Below are 23,798 nucleotides of genomic sequence, written 5' to 3' on the forward strand. Positions count from 1 at the left end.
CTATCTTATGCTTCCAGCCGCCGCTCAATGACCGTTGGATCTAGGTGAGATCCAACGGTCCACAGCAGACCCATATAGGGTTTCATCTTGTTCCAGACCTAGCCCGTTCTAGCGCCGTTTTTGACATCGTATGTCCCAGTCAAACTCCCCACGCCTCACGCCTCTGGCCACGCACACGACTGTCACCGGATTTCACAACAACCACCAACAACACGCAAGGATCTCGCACAGTCAACAAGCAAATATTATAGTCCTATTAGGATTTAAATAGGTCCAAAAATAGTACAAATCGAAGCTATAAATAAATGTAATCGAACCCATTTGTAAGGGGGTATTTTCATACTGAATACAAGCAAAGTTACTAGCAAATCACATCCAAATACTCAGAGCATTCGAAATTTCTTTCCTCTGCAAAATTCAAGAAAAGTTAAAGGTAAGGAACTCACCTTTGTGCGATTTTCAGGCTTGCATGTCAACTTTGTACTTCCTTATCTTTGTTTTGGTTCGAAAAACATCAAATAAAATGATTTCTGGCCGATGAACCGAGGCACATTCGAGATCTTTTCATAGATCTAACCTCCGAGGCCGATTTTCTAAGAAACAAACTCTGTTTTCGGAACAAGGGGGTGAACATCTTCGGAAAAAAGGAAACTTTTTGTTTTTGCCACCGATGAACGGCGGCGGCGGGCGGCGGGGGGGTGGCTGATGGCCTTTTTCTGGAAATAAGGGTTGGTGTTCTTCGTTTCTGAAGAACACTAAGAGGAAATGTTTGAAACGGGGGGAGCTCTCGGTCTCAAGGAGAGAAATGAAAATTTTAAAACACTTTTTTGCTTAAATACGCGCCCGTGGAGCCAACTGACCGACCCGTTGCATCATATCCGCGTGTTTTCACGCAAAATTGGGAAATCCATTTTGGTCCCATCCGTTTTAAAAACTTCTAATTTGATCCCTAAAACTCGATTTAAACCCCATTTGCTTGCGAATTCGGCCTTCTGTTTGATTTCCTTTCAATTTAACCCTCCGTATTATTATTACTTCTTATATATATATACATATATTTTACTATATTATTATATATATTTATTTATACGTTTACATATATGATATTTCATATTTCATTATTCTCTTTATTTTTTCCCTCTACTTTTTATTATTATTTATTTATTTTCGTTATTTCGTTTGTCTATATTATTAAAAATTTCTCTCGTATTTAGCTATTATACATACATATAGTATTTATTATATGTTTTCATTAATTTTATTATTTGACTTTATTTAGTATACACTATTATTTTACATTTTTTTTATTTCAACATTTGAATATATATATATATATATATATATATATATTATTAATTCTATCATTTTATATTTTTATTTTGCTTTCCTCATTTATATTTATTTATTTTCCGTTTTATGGTACCTTATCTTTCTTATTTCTTTATTTGTTTTTCTACTTTATCATATGTTTCATACTTGTCTTTATTTTACTTCCTTCATGTTCTATGCTCCATGTTGATTATGTTATTTATCGTGTATCATTTATTTTTATTTTGTTCTTCATTTTCTTTATTTTTAATTTAATTTATTTCCATCACCTTTTCTAATACATCTTTGACTCTTAAAGGGCTCATTTTAAATCAATTAGTGGTAAGTTTTCGGATCGTTATTTTACCTTTAAATTTAAACTTACAATTTTCTTAATTAAGACAACTGGAAATTATAGTACCGAAAGGGCTTCAAGGGTGCTAACCCTTCATTGACTGTAACCGACTCCCGAATCCGACACGTTCTGGTAAGACGCATATCATGTAAGAAATAAGGTATCCGATCAACCCATTTGTTTTAAAATAATGATCGGTGGCGACTCCAATCCACATTTTTTAAGTCGAAACCCAATTCCGGGCCAACCAAAGACGGTTCTGACACTAGTAATGGTTTGAAGCTTCATCATGAATCATAATCTGAATTGATTTCTTTTTATTAATCTGGAGAGATAAGATCGTATTTATTCGAAATATTCTCAACTTTAATATGAATACTTAAGTATCTCATATGTTGTGATCGAATCCGAAACCTTTAGAATAACAATAATCTTTTTAACCATTAAGATTATTAATTCGTGCTAAACTTGAATTGAATAAATGATGGGAAGGGGATGGAACTGAAGAAACATAATGACATAGATAATAGATATATACCATGGGAAAAATATTATGTTAACGATGACAGATGACAAATTTTGTTCTTTTTTTCTTCTAAGTGAAGCTTTCCCATGATATATACATTCACAAGAAAACAAATGAGCCTTAGACTTTGTGAACAGAAAGATGAGTAGACGATTTTGAGACCAATGGGTAGCTTAGGAGAGGAAGACTTGGCTCAAATGGTAAAGATTTCATTGAATCAGAAACACCCACTTCTGTTTCACCCACTAATTCAAAACCCCGTTCTCTCGATCATCAACCCAGTTTGCAGGTTAGTAATTCCTTAGCAGTATAAAGTTTAAACATAAGTTGTTGTTTATTTGTTTTCTGATTCTGATCAACTTTTTTTCCCCAGGAAATTCTTAAACACACGAATGAAGAGGCTAACATACAAGAAAAGGTATTAATGTATTTGAAAGATATGAGAAGTGCAGGGCATCAGAATCAGACGAATAATTTGAAGAAGTTGATAGTGACGAAATTGAGAAATGATGGCTTTGAAGCATCTCTTTGCAAAACTTCATGGCTCTGCACTTCAACCCATTACAAAGGTCTCTTTTTTTTCTCTCTCTCTTTTTCAGTAATCCTTACATGAATACATACTGAAATGTTTCTTGGGTTTCAAAGTGTTCCGGTTTCCAGGTGCGTACGAGTATATTGATGTAATGGTGGTGGAAAATGGTAGACACAAAAGGGTCATAGTGGATATTGACTTCAGGCCTCAGTTTGAATTAGCAAGGCCGACCGTACGGTACAAAGAGATGATAAGCAATACTCCATTGATCTTCGTTGGTTCCGAAGAGAAGCTTAAACAGATCATCCCTTTACTTTGCTCGGCTGCCAAAACACTCAAAGAGAATGGTCTCCATGTTCCTCCGTGGAGAAAACATGCTTACATGCACTCCAAATGGCTCTCCAAAAACTGCAAAAAAGTTTCAGCCTCTCCACAAGACATTGATTCGGTGATGAGGGTGATCATCATCTTCATCACATAACTGAAAAAACTAGTGCTGCTACATGCTTCCCTCTCCAAAAATTCCAATTTTGTTTGAAGCCCTAAATAAGAGAGTTAGAGAGATAAGTGAATATACGATGATTATAGGGTATATCTGTTTTTTGCGTAATTGTTTAAATTCGAATTTTTAGAGAAAATAATATTTTATCATGAGACCAGTAAATGATTTCGATGACATATTTGTTGGATCATAAACTTGATCCATTATGGGAGCCTAAATCCAAACCCAACTAAATTGATGTCATTACTTACATCATTTAATTAAAGATGTCATTGCTTACATCATTTAATTAATGATGTCATTGCTTGCATCAATTTAGTTAGGTGAGAGTTAGATATTTGTTGAATTTGTAATGGTTTAAATTAGTTTATTTGTGTAGTGTAGGATTGTTCTTGAGTAGTATAAATACCCCTTCCCATTTTAGTTTTAAGTATCAAGAAAAATTAAGAGCTTCTAAGTGAGTGAAGAAGCAAAGTCTTATAAGAGTTGTAGTTCTTGTTTTTGAGTGAGAGTACTCTTGTAATATTTGTTTGAGTTTTAATAAAAGTTGTTTGTATGAGTGTTTTATTTCCAATAAAGTGGCATCAGAGCGAGTTGGAAAGATCGAAGGTCTCGACGAGAGGAATCTGACACCGCCAGAATTTTCTCAATCTGAGTTCTGACGCACCGCCACGCACCGCCGGAAGACTGTTGCTAGAAAATCGAGTTGACTCACCGAGTTGAGCCGAGTCAGCCGAGTTGGAGCCCTTGACCGAGTTGTCCAAGTCCCTCCCAAGGTTTTTTCGGCGTTCCAGATTCATTCGTGCAATCGGATTTTACAAAATCTCATTATATTGAGAGATATGGCAAATGGTATGGCACCATTCCAAGTTCCGACACTTAACAACAACAACTACGACAATTGGAATATCAAAATGAAGGCACTTCTTGGATCACAAGATGTGTGGGATATCATAGAGAAAGACTATAACGAGATTATGGATGATGATGTTTTTGTTACTCTTACACCAGATCAAAAGACAACTTTGAAGGATTCAAAAAGAGACAAGAAGGCTCTCTACCTCATCTACCAAGCGTTAGATGATGATGGTTTTGAAAAGATTTCAAGTGCAAGCTCTAGCAAGGAAGCATGGGAGAAGCTGCAAACCTCTTACAAAGGATCCGAGCAAGTGAAGAAGGTTCATCTCCAAACATTAAGAGGTGAATTCGAATCCTTACACATGAAAGCATCTGAGTCTATTTCAGATTATTTCTCAAGAGTAGTAGTTGTTTCTAATCAATTAAAAAGAAATGGTGAAAAGTTAGAAGATGTGAGGATAATAGAGAAGATACTTCGTTCGTTGGATCCCAAATTTGAACACATCGTCGTGACGATTGAAGAAACTAAAGACTTGGAAGAAATGAAGATCGAGCAGCTCCATCATTGCAAGCATACGAAGAAGCATAAAAAAGCATAAGTTTACTGAGCAACTCCTCAAGCTACAACTCAAGGATATGCATGAGAGCCAACGCAATGATAGAAACCAACGTGGCCAAGGTAGAGGTAGAGGCCATGGAGGTGGAAGTCGAGGTCGTGGACGAGGCTGGAATTACAACAATAACAATTCCAACAACAACTATGAGAAAGGAGAAAGCTCAACACGAGGCCGTGGAAGAATTAATCCAAACTCAAAGTATGACAAATCTCAAATTCGATGTTATAATTGTCAAAATTTGGGCATTATGCTTCAGAATGTAGAGCTCCCAACAAAAAATTGAGGAGAAGGCCAATTACGTGGAGGAAAAGACAGATGGCAAAGAAACTCTTCTTCTAGCACGAAAGGAAACTGATGGCAAATTCCTGGTATCTTGACAGTGGTGCAAGCAATCACATGTGGAAGGAAAGACATGTTTGTGGAGCTAGACGATTCAGTAAGCGGAAATGTTTCGTTTGGAGATGATTCCACAATAACAGTGAAAGGGAGAGGTAACATTCTTATCCGTTTGAAAGATGGGAGACATCAATTTATTTCAAATGTCTACTATGTGCCCAATATGAAAAGTAACATTTTAAGTTTAGGGCAACTGGTAGAGAAAGGTTATGATATTCATATGAATAATTATAATCTTTCTATAAAATGATAAGAATAACTTCATTGCTAAAGTGCCGATGTCAAAGAATGAATGTTCTTGATCAACATACAAAATGATGTTGCAAAGTGCCTGAAAGCTTGCTACAAATGAATCATGGCTTTGGCATCTTCGATTTGGGCATCTAATTTTGGAGGTCTAGAGCTATTATCTAAGAAGGAGATGGTGAAAGGACTACCTCACATCAACCATCCTGACCAACTCTGTGAAGGGTGTCTAGTCGGGAAAAAATTCAGGAAAAGCTTTCCAAAGGAGTCAGAGACAAGAGCTAAGAAGCCACTTGAGCTCATCCATACCGATGTGTGTGGACCGATCAAGACAAGCTCTCTCGGTAACAATAACTATTTTCTTCTCTTCATTGATGATTTTTCAAGAAAAACCTGGGTATATTTCTTGAAACAGAAGTCAGAAGTTTTTGAAGTCTTCAAGAAGTTCAAAGCAGCAGTGGAGAGAGAAAGCGGTAGAAAGATCAAAGCCATGAGATCCGATCGAGGTGGAGAATTTACTTCCAGGGAGTTTCAAGAGTTCTGTGAAGCAAATGGAATTCGTCGACCAATGACAGTTCCTAGATCCCCCCAGCAAAATGGTATGGCAGAAAGAAAGAACAGAACAATCCTCGACATGGCACGAAGCATGCTTAAAAGCAAGAAACTACCCAAGGAATTTTGGGCGGAGGCAGTAGCGTGTGCAATCTACTTGACAAACCGATCTCCAACAAGAAGTGTATGGGGAAAGACACCGCAAGAAGCATGGAGTGGAAGAAAGCCTGGAATTTCTCACTTGAGAACCTTTGGAAGTATAGCCCATGTTCACGTACCAGACGAGAGAAGAACGAAGCTTGATGATAAAAGCGAGAGTTTTATCTTCATCGGCTATGATGCTAATTCGAAGGGCTACAAGTTGTACAATCCAGACAATAAGAAGTTTGTGATTAGTCGAGATGTTGTCTTCAACGAAGAAGGAGAATGGGATTTTAACTCTCATACAGATGACTTCAATTTATTTCCTCAGTTTGAAGAAGATGAGCAGACAATGAGGGAACAACTAGATGAATCTCAACAAGAGCTTGCAACTCCACCCACTTCACCAACATCAACCACTCAAGGAGACTCATCACCTTCATCATCGTCAAGTGGGAGTCAAAGTGAAAGAGTTGTGCAACGCACAAGAAGCCTTAGAGATCTCTATGAGGTAACTGAACGACAAGATAATCTTACATTATTTTGTTTGTTTACCGATTGTGAACCAGTGAGCTTTCAAGAAGCGGTACAAGAAAAGAAATGGAGAGATGCGATGAACGAAGAAATCAAGGCCATCGAGAAGAATGACACATGGGAACTTACCTCACTTCCCAAGGGACATAAGGCGATAGGTGTCAAATGGGTGTACAAAACAAAGCAAAATGCCAAAGGAGAGATTGAAAGGCACAAGGCGAGGCTAGTTGCTAAAGGCTATAGTCAAAAGGCTGGAATTGACTATGATGAGGTATTTGCTCCTGTTGCTCGATTGGAGACTATCAGACTAATCATTTCTTTGGCAGCTCAAAACAAGTGGAAGATACAACAGATGGATGTAAAGTCCGCCTTCCTAAATGGAGTTCTTGAAGAGGAACTTTACATTCAGCAACCATCAGGCTATGAAGTCAAAGGGCATGAAGACAAGGTGTTGAAGTTGAAGAAGGCTCTTTACGGGCTAAAACAAGCACCAAGGGCATGGAATAGCCGAATTGACAAGTACTTCCAAGAGAATGGCTTTAACAAATGTCCCTACGAGCATGCTCTATATCAAGATCAAAGATGAAGATATTTTGATCGTGTGCCTCTACGTGGACGATCTTCACTGGAAGCAACCCAAGCATGTTTAATGAATTCAAGGATGTGATGATGAAGAATTCGAGATGACAGACATGGGGCTCATGGCGTACTACCTTGGCATTGAAGTTAAGAAACAAAATGATGGAATTTTCATTTCACAGGAAAGCTATGTAAAGGAGATACTGAAGAAGTTCAAGATGGAGAACTGTAAGCCAATAAGCACACCAGCAGAATACGGGATCAAGATGACCAAACATGAAGAAGGCGAAAGTGTAGATCCAACATTCTTCAAAAGTTTGGTAGGAAGTCTACGCTATCTAACTTGATACCCGATATTCTTCACGCAGTTGGATTGGTTAGTCGCTACATGGAATCCCCAACAACCACCCATTTTAAAGCCTCAAAGAGAATTCTTCGCTATCTGAAAGGTACAATTGACTTTGGATTGTTCTATTCAGTTTCTAATGATTACAAGCTTGTTGGATATAGCGACAGTGATTGGGGTGGAGACATAGATAATCGAAGGAGCACTACTGGATTCGTATTTTTCATGGGAGATATTGCATTCACATGGATGTCAAAGAAACAACCAATTGTCACATTGTCCACTTGTGAAGCGGAATATGTTGCTGCTACCTCATGTGTTTGTCATGCAATTTGGCTTAGAAATCTATTGAAGGAGATTGGTTTGATACAAGAAGAGCCTACCAAGGTTTGTGTCGACAACAAGTCAGCCATTGCCTTAGCGAAGAATCCAGTATTCCATGATCGAAGCAAGCACATTGATATTTGCTACCACTATATAAGGGAGTGTGTTGCAAGAAAAGATGTGGAAGTTAAATACGTGAAGTCACAAGATCAAGTTGCTGATATTTTTACCAAGCCACTGACCAGCGAAGACTTCTTAAGATTAAGGAACCTACTAGGGGTCACGAGATCAAGTTTAAGGGAGGGTGTTGGATCATAAACTTGATCCATTATGGGAGCCTAAACCCAAACCCAAACTAAATTGATGTCATTACTTAATCATTTAATTAAAGATGTCATTGCTTACATCATTTAATTAATGATGTCATTGCTTACATCAATTTAGTTAGGTGAGAGTTAGATATTTGTTGAATTTGTAATGGTTTAAATTAGTTTATTTGTGTGGTGTAGGATTGTTCTTGAGTAGTATAAATACCCCTTCCCATTTTAGTTTTAAGTATCAAGAAAAATTAAGAGCTTCTAAGTGAGTGAAGAAGCAAAGTCTTATAAGAGTGAGTTGTAGTTCTTGTTTTTTAGTGAGAGTACTCTTGTAATATTTGTTTGAGTTTCAATAAAAGTTGTTTGTGTGAGTGTTTTATTTCCAACAATATTAATATTATATCCTCTCGAAAATGTTTATTAATATTATAGTTGAGCCCCGAATGAAGTTTTGTTTGTATTTTTTTATAAGTACTGTTTTGTTTTTATTTTCAATTGAACTAAAAGATGAATTCTTTAGTTTATAACTTTCGCGTTATAATTTGATTACCGGCTGATAAGAACGCCAACATAGAGATGACTTGGGTAATTTAGTATACACGTTTCTTCATGTTTTGCTTTAACTAATCTTGGAAGTAAAAGAAACAGCACTCGTATATACAAGTAAAATATTAATATTTGATTTATTAATCGATATTTGATTTATTAATCGATTAATTTATATAAACATTATAAATATTTATTATAGAATATTTTTCTAATTGAGTTTGCTTCATTCAGGACATCAGGATTTCAATCGTTATTTAAAAGTTTAATGCATCATTTAATTAAATCAATTGATAATAAGTGGATGATGTTTTTTTAATGAAATGGATATGCCTAGTATTCTAATTGAACGAAATGTTTAAATATGTGCTTTTGTTCAATAAATTAGGAACAAATGTCCCAGCGACTATTATTGTATTATTGTTTACTCTCTTTTCTTCACCCCACAAGCAAACTTTCCATTCCCAAGGGAGAGTTGGATAATTAAAAAGGAAAATGCAGAATTGATGATGAAGTTGACAAATGAATTAAAGATAAAATAAGTATAATTGTTATAATAAGAAGAATAAGAATAAAAAAATCTTTTTATAAGATATTCTTGAGTTTCAAGTAATTAAAACATTGGGAAAGACAAGGATATAACATAGTCAACCAACCCAACACTTTGAAGTTCTTTATGTTTATGATTGCATCCAAATAACTTCTTGTTGATCAATTCAACTATATATTAAAATTATCCAGGGGTCATTAGTTCCTAATTTATAAAATTAAAATTTGAGATAAAAATTAATATCTAATTAGTTGAACCAATTATGATACTTTTATATCATCAACGACTGGAACTCAATCATTAATTATGTAATTTACTATCTTACCTCCCCTTACCCCATTACATATGGGAACAAGGGACATCCATTTTTTCTTTCCATGGCCAACATCTTTTTCCACGTCTTTCAATTATCGCCAAGCTTCGAAATTATCTTGGTTTGATTTGCATTTTTCACCATCTAATCGTCATGGAACCGATGTATAATATTTTTCTCCTCGTTCTTGATCTCTCTCGAAATCAACAAAACTTAAATCAAAGCCTCGATATATCTTGGTTGGATATATCTCTATCTTCTAATTATCATCGAACCAAGATAGAATTCTTCTCTAATTCTTCTTGACTTCTCCATCATTCATATTTGAAAGAAAATATTTTGACACTGGTAAATCAAAAGAACTTTAAAAAAACTAGGTTTGAGAGAAAAGTTCGATGGGTTTTTTTGCATAAATTTGTTCAAAAAAAATTAATTTGTGTTAGACATTTAACCGTTGAGTGACTAAAAAATAAATTTTAAAAGCTAGATGATAAAATTGAAAATTTTAAAAGCTATGTGACTAAAATAGAAACACAATAAAAATAAGTGAGTAATGTGTTTATCCAACGAAAACTATAGGATTGAAGTTGTTCTCAGAGCAAAGAAATGAATTGTATCTCAAATCAGTGAGAAACTAACTTGGTAGAGATTAATCTTTGTTTTTACTCGTATCAAGTAATAAGGAATAAGGTTCAGGCATATACACACTGTAAGCATATAAATCGTGTTCGTATTATCATTTCTCTTCAATATGTCCGCGTACATATATTATTGTCTCTCGCCTGCATCATAATTTTTTTTTCATTTGATTGAATCTTCCCATATTTTATCCAAATTTTAGTTAAAGTTTATTTTGAATTTTAAATTTAAAACTCGTGCAAATTATGGGGAATCTGTTTCTATGTTGAGCAACCTATATGAAAGAGTGCTGTGCATGTTTGAATTGATATGGGTTGTACAATTTATGCCTATGGGGAATATTGCTTGAGAGTTTGGATTTTCATATGGCTTCAGCAGAAAACAAGGAAAGTTTAAGAGTGTTTTTCAATGCAAATAAAACCCATTGGTCCATTGTTTGCAAACTTAGAATGAGAGGCAAGTCATTTGAAACTTGTTACCAATCCTAATTGCCAAACAAGTTACACAACTCTCACTACAAAAAGCCTCCCATTTTCCAAACCCAATTCATATCAACTCCCATAGCATCATCTTCTGACATTGCAATGGCCTCATCAACTAACGCTCTATTGTTTCCTCAAGAGAGAAGAAAGTTGAAGAAACAGAGCTTGTTCATGTCGATGAACATCTGAAAGTGAAGGAGGCCATTGTCCCTGGTCCCCATGGGCCGCACGCTGTGATTCTAGGAGTAGAGGATGATGTTCATGTTACTGAAGACATCGCAAAGACCGAGAAAGTCGAACGAGGTTCGAGATTGAGGGAAAATCCTAAGGACCTTGAGGCAGGAGGAGCGGGTTCTGATCATCACCACCAGCTGAAACACAAGGCCTAGTCTTCCTGTCTATTATAACAATGTTGTATTCATTTTATTTTACATATTTATTAAATTAACAAAAACACCAATACTGTGGTGCAATTAAGCTCATGTTCTCCTCTTTCTTTGTTATTTATTGAATTGTTTTTTAATATTTTTATATATGTTTAAACTATTTTTATAGGTATTTAATTTATAAAAAAAGTACTCTTAATTACTTGTACCTTCTTTCTATTATCCAATCACTTAATTCCCAAAAGATATGTTTATTGATGATCGAAGTTTGGAAAACCTCAGAAGTAGAAATTTATTTCATTGACAAACCAAGTTATTACAACATAACTTATTTATCTCGCACAATATAAAACTCTATGTAGTTAGAGTTTTATATTGACAAGAGCACTCTTGATAACTGGGAAAGTAAACACAAAATATCACACGGTACAATACAAGATAGATTTCTGATCCACGTAAGCAGCAGCAGCAGCAGCAGCCCTAGTTTCTTAAGCATCCAAATGAATCATGCATCTCAGACCTATGCCCTTCAGCATGTAGTCAAATGCCTTGTTGATGTCCGCGAAAGGCACAGTGAGTGATGAACTTGTCCATATCCAGCCCCAGCTCCTGCAACAACATCATCATCAAGCAACTAAAGAAGCACTTATTTACCTGAAATAAGGTACAAGTAAAATCTCATCACCTTGTTCAAATTTTGTCGACAACCATGGGGATATCAGTGCGGGGTTTGTAGTTTCCGTAGAAAGCACCCTTGAGGGTCCTCTCACTCAGTAGATTCATTGGATGGGTCTTGAATGCGTCATCTTTCTTCGGCACACCAACAAGTACACAGACACCCCAACCCTGAAATCAAAGAAGCATTTGTATGTATGTATGTATGTGTGTATCAATTTTGAGCTAAAAGTGACTATTAATGCGAACAGATAATTACATGGACGCATTCGAAAGCCGAAATCATGGCATCGACGCTCCCAGTACACTCGACACTGCGATCCACGCCTCCGCCGGTCATCTCAACAATCACCTAATGATTGGCAGTAAACTATGTTATTCTCTGTAGCACAAAATTGTCTCTATATTCCAAATTGCACGTTGAAAACAAAACAACCTCTTGAACAGGCTTGTCGTAGTCTTTTGGATTCACAAATTCTGTAATCCCAAACTTCTTGGCTGGAATCAGGAATAAGACGAAATATGAGCAATATATTAGTAGTAATTTTACTCAATAACCAGGGAACCCCATTTAAACGGATGATGCTATGCTACCTTCTTCGAATCTTCTCGGATTCAGATCAACAGCGATGATCCGAGATGCCCCACAAATCCTTGCACCTTCAGCAGCCTAATTCATAGTGTATATAAAAGAATCAAAGTCAATCCACATATACCAAATAGCCTAAAGAAAACCATAGAAAATAAGAATAACTCACAGCAAGGCCAACAGCACCCAGTCCGAAAACTGCAACAGTTTGACCCTTTTTGGGTTTAGCAACATTCACGGTGGCCCCAAAACCTGTACATATTCCGCAGCTAATAGGGCAGACTTTATCGAGCGGGGCGGTGGGATTGATCTTGCAAACCTGGCCAACATGGACCACAGTGTATTGGCTGAAAGTGGAGGTTCCAACGAAGTGGTAGATTGGCTTGCCGTTGATGGAAAATCGGGTCTTGCCGTCTGCAAGCATAACACCTCGGTCGCAGTTGATCCGAAGGAGCTCGCACATGTTTTACTTTCTTCGGACAGGCAGTGGCGACACTCCTTGCACTCTCCGGTGAAGATAGGGAGCACATGATCTCCTGGTTTCACGTCGGTCACACCCTCACCTACACTCTCCACGATCCTAAGCAGTAAGCACAGTCAAGTTCACACGAATCAGATTTATTTCATGTATGATCGGTATATAGAATCTAAACCTTTAATTTAATACATGATTTATAAATATATAATTGATAGATTATATTTTATAAAATGAGAAGAAGGAAAGAAAATATAAAGAAGGGTAAGCTTTCATACCCTGAGGCCTCATGACCAAGTATGCGAGGAAACAGAGGAGTGTAACCCTACAAAATAAACAACAATATGTTAATTTTTTCTTTTAATAATCGAAAATGATTACAAGCTAGTATCAGAATATATATTAATTTATTTACAGTTTATATAGATAGATATATCCAGTTCCACTATGAAGTACAAACAAATATGTTGTTAATTATACGAAAGAGTAATACTAAGATAATAATTATATTTTCATACAATCATATTATATTGTTTAAATCTGTTGTAAATTAATAAAGAGATATGTGTTCCCCAGTAATCATAGAACTAATTCATTAAATGATCAAGTAATGATAGCAATATACTAGAATTATTGTTACTTTGGAGTTTGATTGTTTTTCTTCTGTTGACAATATTTACTGCAAACTGCAATAATATTCATTATATGTAGAATCAAAATGAATAATAAGCAGAAATGGAAGAAATAAGACAGACCTTACACTCCCAGTAGTATATCAGTGTGACATAAGCAGTGAAGAGAATCTTAATACGGACTTCATCCTTTTGGGGTGCCACTTCCACTTCCTCTATCGACAGTGGCTTCCCAGCCTCCCATGCCACCGCAGCTGCATGCAATATTTCCACATTTCATTTTTCTATCTTAAATTTTAAAATTCATTTTAATATCAACGCATCAAGCCACTTTAGTGGTTAAGGAGAGTATTATTCTTCCTAAAAACATCGTTTGAGCAACTATATCTATACGGTATATAAATTGTCAATGACTAAGAAAGATTATGAACATATATTACTTATAATCACCCGATAAATGTTAAATGTAATGATAAGACATTGCATTCTTAAAAAATGTACTTTAATTGAATTTTAAAGATTATATATTAAAAGAGAAAGTAAATCAACATAAATCACAATACGAATATAAATAATAACAATATTAGCTTAATTAAAACTCAATTCATTATAAAGCAAACAAGGAATCAGTTGTAATTGTGTAGGGTCAAGGCATGATGAAGCCGATCATCACCTTTGCAACGAATAACCTGACCAGCAGTGCTCATTGTGTATGAGGCTTTTTCTCTCTAAATATTGATAGAAAATTTTCTTTTTGATTACAAGTGTAGCGAACAAGAAGCTTCAAATGGCTCTTATTTATAGTAAAAATATTGTTCACTCTTGACCCCACAAGAAATAATAATGAATGTACGAGAATGCCCACCTGGCTTCTTCATATTTTAGTGGTCCAAGATATTTCTTCTCCTGTTTTAACCATATTTATCAATATAATTGAATTGATCATTTGTAATAAAGTTCAACTTAACATAATATTTATATGATATCGATCTGAAAATTATCTTTTTATATAAAAATTTAAGGTAAAATATACATAGAGTCTCCAGAATATAGAGTGTTGTTTTGTTGAGTTACTTGATTATTAAATGTTACAAAATGATCATCTAATTATAGGACTTTTTTTAATCTCTGGCTATTAAAAATTATAAAATAGTCATCTAATTATAGATGAGACTGAAATTGAAAGCGTTGTATCGCAATTGAGTCAAGAATTCTCTCTAAAAGATTTGGAGGACTTACACTATTTTCTAGGGCTTGAAGTTCAGCGAACTACTCATTCTCTCATTTTACGACGAAAGAAGTTTATTCTTGAGTTATTAGAACGAACTGGCATATGTGATGCTCATCCAGTTCCAACACCGATGGTCGTTTCTCCGAAACTTAGCAAAGATGGAGGGAGCCCATTACAAGATATTCAATTATATAGGAGCATTGTTGGAGCTCTTCAATATTTAAATCACACGCGACCCAAAATTGCATATAGTGTCAACTGTGTCACTCAATATATGCATGCGCCTTGCACTCAGCACTGGGTGGTCGTGAAACGCATCTTGCGTTACTTGTGTGGGACACTTGATTATGGTTTAGTATTTCGCAAGGCTATGGTTTAGTATTTCGCAAGGCTATGGTTTAATATTTCGCAAGGTTGGATTGGGCTTACACTTAGAAGCTTTGTGTCTTTATTGGAGGTAATCTTATGTCTTGGGGTTCCAAGCATCAACGGTCGGTCTCTCGGTTGACTACTGAGGTTGAATAGCGTATGTTGGCTGATGTTGTGGCCGATGTTGCTTGGGTTCAAGCCTTGTTGACATATATGGGGATTTTGTCCTCAGGCACTCCCGTCATTTGGGGTATACGAGTGCGATAGCAATGACTGCCAATCTTGTTCTGCATTCTCGGGCGAAACATATTGAATTAGACCTTCATTTCATTCGGGAGAAGGTTGTTGTTGATAGTGTTCGTGTCAATTATATTCCTGCTCGATATCAAAGAGCTGATGGATTCACTAAACCTTTGTCTCGAGCTTATTTTTCTCTATTTCGCTACAATCTCAATGTCTATTGTGAAGTTCTAGAGTCCATTGACAATAGGGAGAATTAATATTATGTGAATACAAATAAGTTGTTATTTGGTTGTTAGGGATAGTATGCCAGCAAGGCAAGTCTGGTATAATCGTATGGAATGTTCTAGCAGTTTTTGTAAAAGCCATATATATGTGGCTCTTGGTAAATGAAAAAAATAAGGCATTTGTGTTAATCAAAATTCAATAAATATTCATATGTTCAAACTTATCCTTTTCCGTAAAAAAAAATATGATCGTCTGAGCTGAACGTTAACATATTGATATGATAAAATCGTATTTTAATGATGCCTACTAGCATCGTTGTTTGGCTCGAAGACATAATGTTTCAAGCAATGGCTCAATGGTATAATGTATACGGAGAGTTGATCCATAAAACAATTCAATGATTCTAGGATCAGATTTTATAATATCTCAATCAACAACAAGTTAACGTCCAACTCAGACGGATGTCAAATTTTAACAAAAAATGATGAATTTGGAAAATATGAATTGTCAAGTGACTATTTTTCAACTTTGAATAGTCAATGGACTCAACAGAGTAACACCCTATAGTTGGAGGAATATTTTGTAACTTTTAATAATCGGAAGACTCAATAAATCAGCACTATATAATTAAGATATCATTCATGTACTTCTCCTAAAATTAATGTTTAAAATCTTCCCGACATTGAATAAATAGTTTAATATTTTCATTTTATTTGAAAATAACGTTTTAAATTTGTTAAGATCGAATATAATTTTTTTTGTTGGTAACAGAATATGAAATTTAACGATTGGATTATACTAATATAATTGGGTTAATTTGTTGTTGTAGGGTTATTGAATTTTTTTTGGTTGAATTAAGGTATCGCTAAAATTATTTCTCGAGATGTTGTGAATGCTACAGTAATAGGAGAGTTGCAGGGAACAAAGTGCGTCTTCCGGGAAGACGCAGGGAACACAGTGTGTCTTCTGGGGAAGACGCCAGGGGAACACAATGCATCTTCCTCGTTTTTATGCCGTTGAACAAAGCTGAAGACACACTATTTTCTTGGTGACTTTCCAAAGACGCACTGTGTTTCCGGCGACTTTCGACAAGTACTATAATATTTACACTAAACCAGAAAATAATTTCAATAAAACCCTATTTTAGTCAATATTTTTTTCACATCACTATAGAGCAAGTCAACCAATATAATTGGTGTGAACAAAATATGAGTACAAGAGGATTTATTCTGTATTCATGATAGAGAACAATTTTTTGTGATTGATATTTTAGCAACTTACTTTATCTTACATATTTAGACATGAATCTAAAAAAAAGAAAGTTAAAATCCCAGTTAAAGATCAAATTATTATAGTGGTGATTTCTAGAAGAGATGACTAAATACAGGTGTAGTACTAAAACTTTCTTTTTTATTTTAATTTTCTTCACTTGAATCCCAAAAATTTAAGTTTTACTCATTTAGTCCCAAACATTTTCTGAAATAAATTTGCAATTCAATTTTAACAGAAACAACCACCTAAGCAAGCAATTATGCAAACGTGAACAAAATCAATGGTTTAAGTATACATGGCGATCAAATCCAGTACTTCAAAAAATAATAATGATTTTTATTATTATTGAGGTCAATTGATCTGTGATAAAAATAAGTTAAAAGGAAACGTGGCTGTCGCTGTCGATATTATTTCCTTTTCTTTTCCTTTTGAATTTTCCCCATAGACTAATCACGCATTTTGCCTTATCTTTTATTTGACAAAGGTTGGATAACTTTCTATAGGATTGGATTTGTTGGACTGTAGCACTTGTTATCTCCAAACAAGAAATAACAAATGTTCTCTTTCAATTCGGTGTGGAATTGAATTCTTCTAAAGAATATACAAGACAGTTGCATTTAATAATATACCCATACTCGTCAAGCACATAATTATTGGGAGACGAATGTTTCTGAATTAAAATATTTTATTAAACATTAACGATGATCAATGTTTGAAAATAAAACATGACAAGAAATTTACCTCAAAAAGCAATTTACATTGTACACGACTCTTGGAAGAAGATATAAGTTTGATCTATCATCTTAGTTTAGTTCCCACTATAATGTCATTGGCCCTTATAAAGCATAACTAGAGATTATGCTATGTTGATATGAGACACATGCTCCTTTTTCACGAGCATGATTTAATTATGATTATAATCATCTGACAGTATATTAATATATATCGTTTTAATTTCAAAATAATTTCAGTTTTTTAATAATAAATAAATAAAGAGAGAGTAGAGCAGTCAGTAAAGTAGGGTTAATCTACCGGGATTATGTTTTTGATGAAGTGAACTTTTTAATTTACATAAGATAAGATAGAGTTTTGGATAAGATTAAATAGGAGGTTTAAAAATTATTTTTGAAATAAAAGATTAAAATAAAATAAAAGATAAAGAAAATAAATAAATATTTAAATAAAAGATAAGGATAAAAATAAAAGATAAGGATAAAATAATTAAATAGATAAATTTAAAGTGTCTAAAATAAATGTAAAATTAGTCTTGGGCTTCAGCTTTTGTCTCAAATTCCAATTGATCCTCGGAATAAATTTTCGCTTCAATTTTTTTTCGGTTACAGTCTACATGGTCCAACCCCTGTAACTTGTTTTTCTCTCTTGTAAATCGATAACTCAAAATCTATTTTTGGATATCATTCATTTACGGAGATAACTACGACTATCGTCGTTTGCGCAAAATTGTTTTATAGATATGAAAAAACCCAACTTGGACTATGTTGTCTCAATGAGAATTGAGTCTGATCTCAATTTCCTTTAGCGAACAACCACTAAGTGTGTTCACAGGAAGTCGAACTTCCTATTAGTTGATTCTTCCTTCCAACTATAAATCAAAACAACTTCCGAACCAACGTCGACTTTTTGATTAAAAAGCGTTTTGATTTTAAAAAGATAAGTTGATTCCCAATATTATTCATCCAAAATATTGAGAAAATAACTCGAAGTTATTTTATTGATTTTCAATCCTCACAATAGGATTGAGTCATCGTTTCATCCATTGGCTATAGAGAAATTAGTTAAGTATGGAAATCATACTTCTTTGAAAATACAAATAAAAATAAAACAAAGAAAAACTTTGGAAATGAAAAGAAATTTGTTTATTAAAAATTAGAGAAAGAAGAAGAATGATTTCTGAATGTATTTTTAGACTTAACCTGAAAGGGTATTTATAGCCTTTAAAATCCTAAAACAAAGAGATAATTCCTAATGAAATACTTAATTTATTTAAACTAAAATACTAAAATCAAAGATAAGATAAATATACATTTAAACAAATATCCTAAAAACATGAGTTTAACTTAAATTCGAATTGCATAAATGTGTGGCTGATCCATTCATCCTTCTAGAAGCACTAACTGACATTCTAGAATGTGCTAACTCATCGCCAAGTCAGATGCATCATGTCTGAAGTCATGCCCATTAATCCAACCTTGATTCCAAAAAAAAAATTATAATTTTGTTCTTTTAGTGTAATTTCCAGAATCTATTGTCCTGCACATAAAATGAACAATCAGCCACAAAAACTAACAATTAAGGAGAAATTTAAAGTCAAATAATAACTAAATAAAACACTATCAAATTCCCCTTCGTTTATTCAATGCTTGTTCTCAAGCATTCCTCATTTAACACATCAAAATCACAAGTTATCATCTCAATTTCCATTATTCCTCAAACTTCCAATCGAACTAAGAGCATGACAATTGTCGAAATCAAGGTACAATCAAGAAAAGACACAACTAAGGAGAATTTTAAGCAAGCAAATATCCCAATTATTTTCCAACACCAATAAACATAACTCAATATCTCACAGAGATTCACATCCGCTCAAGTGTTTAGGGTAAATTAAAATCGCTCAAACCGAAACTAATCAAGATATTATCATAGGCTTGGAATCTAATCAAGTCTCCACTGAAAAAGTGAATATATGCAATAATCAATGGGTCTTTAAATCAGGGTGTAATGAGGCTTAGGTTAGGGTAGGAAAAAGGCCATGTGATCGGTTTAAGTACCAAGACAAGAAATTTACAAATTATTCATAATCTTCATAAAATAAAATAAAAGCAAACATATAAACATATAAAAACATAAACATTTTTTGCGTTCTTTTGCACCTTTTTTGTTGTTTTATTATTTTGTTTTTTCCTCTTGTTGTTCTCTGTTCAACCATTTTTTTCAAATAAAAATGAAAAAAATAATAAAATAAAGAACATACATCAATGTAAACAACTAATCTACTTGTCTTGATAAGGGTAAAAAAGAGGGATGAAAATATAGGCTTTGGTTTAATTGTGTGGTGTAAAACAAAGAAAATTATAAAGACTCAAAAGTGGTTCACTCGTGGATATATAAATGGGTAGTTTTTTTTTTGAAAAATTAGGTATAATCTTATGTGTCTCTATCACATTAAAATTATGCCCAACATAGTCTCGATATGTATTGTGATTACAAGTTATAGAATATCATAACTAGTATAGTTCACTCAAATCAAATAATGGGCAAGAAAGAAAATGCATGCTCATTAGGCTCGAATCTCACAAGAAAAGGCTTATATTTACTGAGTCAAGTTCATCTCCATCAACAAATGCATGAAATATCAATATTTAACATAAAATCACTAGTTATACCAATCACCATCTTACAAATTAAGTTCGATCAAACATGGTCACAATTCATAGGAAACAAAAATATAACGTGGTTTCAAGAAAAAGATTCCAACACATCAATATCAGAACTACTCAATTCCAATCAATCAAAAAGCGAGTGAAAATTTGATAGCAATTTTACTCCCTCATTTAGACCATATTATCCCAATATGAATAGAAAAGCACAAGAGATGGAACAAAATTACTCCCCTAGTTTAACAGCGGTGCAAGGCGAACGTGAACTAGCGACAATAACCTGCGACGCTTATTGTTGAATTATAGCGTTGCCTCCAAACGTGAAACATTGCTCAAATATTGTATATTCGATTGAAATTTGAATATGTTCAAAGATAAATAAAATAAAATTAAGCATATGATAAAATGAAATGAAATGAAATAAATTAAAATTAAATAAAGTACGCTAAAAATAAAACAAAAATAAAATAAAAAATAAAACGAAATGGGTCGTCTCCCATAAAGCGCTTTTGTTTAACGTCGTTAACTCGACGACCTGTTTCAGACTATAGGTTTCGAGAGAAATACTTCCTTTACTTCATACGTTTTTCCAACTATGAACTTACTTATGAGAAATTCGATCGTATAGTTCTTTTATTTTATTTTATTTTTTTGTAGATTTTGGCTTTCTCATAATCTTTTCTTCGAATCCTTTTCATCTTGTCCAAAATAATTACGTGCAAAGTATCTCTTTTTCCCAAAAATGTGTTGTTCAAGTTTTCTGGCAAGTTTTTCAAATCGATTTGAAGAGTCTGCAAAATAGAATGTAGCATTTTAGATTTGATGGAGCAAAGCATGAATCAGAATTAACCGAAAATATTTTCTCAAACTCCTTGATTTCATTTTCAAGTTCCTCCAATTTCATGCATAGATTATCTGTTGAAAACATTTTGATGTTTCGATATAACAAACTAAGTTTAAAAGAATTTTAAGATTTTACAAATGATTTTCTAAAGTATATTCGATATAATTATTCGATTATCAAAATATTACTCCAAGTCTTTCAAAGTTCAATTTCAATCCTTACTAAAGTGTAAAGTTGTGTTTTATACTTAAATATTTTTGAAACAATTTTTACAAAGTATTTCGAACAAAAAACGAGCCAAAAATCAAATTTGTGAAGTTATGCACCGATGCACTCATTGATGCATCGATGCACTCACCATATGAATGCATTTTATGCATCAATGCACTCATGTTTTGAAAAACATCGAATGTGTTTTATGCATCGATGCACAGACCATGCATCGATGCACTCAGGCTTGTTTGAACCATCGAATTCATTTTGCATCGATGCACTCTTAGTGCACCGATGCACTAAGGGTCTAACGGTTGAAATATTTTAATTTTACACATAATGTACCGATGCACTAGCCTTATGCATCGATGCACCAGACGCTCCCAACTGTTTATTAATTGTTTTCACACTTAAACGGCTCTATTGACTCTACTAATCTCCCAACGTTCAGAATCAATTGAATGAGTATTTAAGCAAGCTTAGAAGCCATTGATTAAGAAGAAGAAACAATAATCAACTAGAATCAAGTGAGAATCAAAGAGAAAGCATCAAACCTCAAGTTTGAGCATTTTCAATCCTATTTCATTCAATATTCACTTTTACTTTCAAGAACACTTATTGTGCTCAATTGTATTCTTGAGTGTTCTTCTTTGTTCTAGAATTGTGCAAAATCTTGCCTTGTGAGAATTTTCTTGTAAGTTTTCAAAATTTGTATTGTTCTCTTTGGGGGAGAGTATTCTCAAGAATTTGGGGTATAATTCTTGAGGGATTTGTAAGGTTACTCTTTCTCCTCAAAAGAAAGACAAATTAGTGAATTTGTGGAAAATACTTAGTGTGGATAGCTAAGGTAGTGGACGTAGACTTTGGTTGAGAAAGTCGAACCACTCTAAATCGCTGCGCAATTACTTTCAATTTTCTGCTAAAGCTTCCACCGAAATTTTTTAATTACCAATTCACCCCCCCTCTTGGCCATATTCGTCTATCGATTAACTCAAATTGGTATCAGAGCCTCATTCATTTGAAGGTTTAATCACCTCTTGAGTCGATTCGGGAAGAGTTACATCGATAATCAAGTCATCAATGGCCTATACTTCAAACTCTGACTTCGGTCTTGATTCATTGCCCGTCAACAAGCCTCCTTTCTTCAATAGAGCTAATTATGCTTATTTGAAGAATAGGATGATGTATTTCATTCAAGAAAGTGACATGGGAGCATGGAATATTATAGAAGATGGATATATCAAACCCTCCACTCACCCAAGATTGTGGAGTGAAAGAGAGACAAGAATGTTCCAGCTCAACTCCAAAGCTATCCATATCATCTTTTTTGATCTTGGACCGGATGAATACGTGAGAGTTTCATCTTGCACAACCACCAAGGAGATATGGGACAAACTACAAGTCACTCATGAAGACACAAACGAGGTAAAAGAATCTAAATTAGTCTACTCATAGCTATGAAAATTTCATGATGAGATGTCAAAGCTATGACGGATAGATTCTCCACGATTGTCATAGTCTCAAATCATATGAGAAATCATTCCAAATGACAAGCTTGTAAGGAAGTTAGTTTACTCTCTTCCAAAAGCTTGGCAATCAAGAATACGACGTTTATCGAGGCTAAGAACTAAAATCCTTGACCTCGATGAAACTTATTGGCTCTCCTCACGCATGAAATGCTTAAAGAAGAGGAAGACCTTGAGAAAAGAGACAAGCTAAAGAAGGAGACGGAGAAGAAGAATAACGTGGGAGTTGCTCTCAAATCAACCAAAGATGAGAGTGATTCGGATGAAGATGACGATGACGAGGAAATGGCATTGTTTGACAAACAGTTCAGAAAAATGATGAGGCCTATCCGAGGAAGAAAGTTCAAACGAAATGAAGGCTTCAAAAATGAACCAAAGAGAAGGACCGATCATTTGCTATGAATGCAAAACCGGGGCATGTCAAATATGATTGCCCATAATTGAAGAAGAAGGTCAATCAAAGATTAAGCACAAGGCTCACGTGGCTACATAGAGCGATGAAGAAGGTTCCGATGAAGAGGAACAAGAAGTAAACTTGTGCTTGATGGCATTCGGGGAAGATATAAGGTAACCTCTAACTCATTTAATTTAGATGATTATCTTTGATGAGTTATTAGAGGAAATACCGGGTTGGCTTGGATTATGAGAAATTGTTTTTAAAATATAAAAATATTTCGAAATTGAAAAATGAAAACAATCTCATATACAAGAACAATGATCTTGAAAGTAAGATCAGTGATTTGCAAATCAAACTAGAGAGTTTGAAAAGAAAAATTCGGATTTGCAAAATTTACTTTCAAAGGTCAATGATGATCATCAAAAGAAAATTGATGATCTTAAAGCTTCTTTTGATAAGTTGGAACAAAACGTTTTGAAAATGGAGAAAATTCAAAATCCAACTTTGTTAGAAAAAGTTTTAAAAACTACAATCATATAGGTCCCGAAGAACCTCTAATGGAAAAATTGTTAGAAGTATATGGTTCCTAAAGAACTCATTATACTAAAGATAAGGATATCCTACAAATGGATACCTAAGGGACTAGGATTTTGAAACTAA

At 34.2% G+C, this 23,798-nt stretch overlaps 2 protein-coding genes and 1 pseudogene across 4 annotated transcripts; 2 read left to right on the forward strand and 1 right to left on the reverse strand.

The window, feature by feature from the left end:
- Nucleotides 1–2,302: 2,302 nt before the first annotated feature.
- LOC120197923 lies at nt 2,303–3,211 on the forward strand. 3 transcript variants are annotated; one of them, XM_039199323.1, is made up of 3 exons: nt 2,303–2,478; nt 2,563–2,758; nt 2,835–3,211. In XM_039199323.1, the coding sequence occupies exons 2-3, from the start codon at nt 2,614–2,616 to the stop codon at nt 3,200–3,202; spliced, it is 513 nt and encodes a 170-aa protein (XP_039055254.1). In that variant the 5' UTR covers nt 2,303–2,478; nt 2,563–2,613; the 3' UTR covers nt 3,203–3,211. The 3 variants fall into 3 exon arrangements, with proteins under 3 accessions (XP_039055254.1, XP_039055252.1, XP_039055253.1); XM_039199321.1 differs by having other exon boundaries at nt 2,328–2,389; XM_039199322.1 differs by having other exon boundaries at nt 2,328–2,389; nt 2,850–3,211.
- A 7,577-nt stretch (nt 3,212–10,788) lies between these two features.
- LOC120197998 lies at nt 10,789–11,067 on the forward strand (the record flags this gene model as incomplete). Its single annotated transcript, XM_039199397.1, has 1 exon — nt 10,789–11,067. A coding segment is annotated over one exon (264 nt), but the record flags the coding sequence as incomplete, so codon positions are not given.
- A 249-nt stretch (nt 11,068–11,316) lies between these two features.
- LOC120197930 lies at nt 11,317–14,185 on the reverse strand (annotated as a pseudogene).
- Between the last annotated feature and the right edge of the window lie 9,613 nt (nt 14,186–23,798).

Source organism: Hibiscus syriacus, unplaced genomic scaffold, assembly GCF_006381635.1.
Source record: "Hibiscus syriacus cultivar Baekdansim isolate YM2019G1 unplaced genomic scaffold, ASM638163v2 tig00117056_pilon, whole genome shotgun sequence".
Classification (NCBI taxonomy): Eukaryota; Viridiplantae; Streptophyta; class Magnoliopsida; order Malvales; family Malvaceae; genus Hibiscus; species Hibiscus syriacus.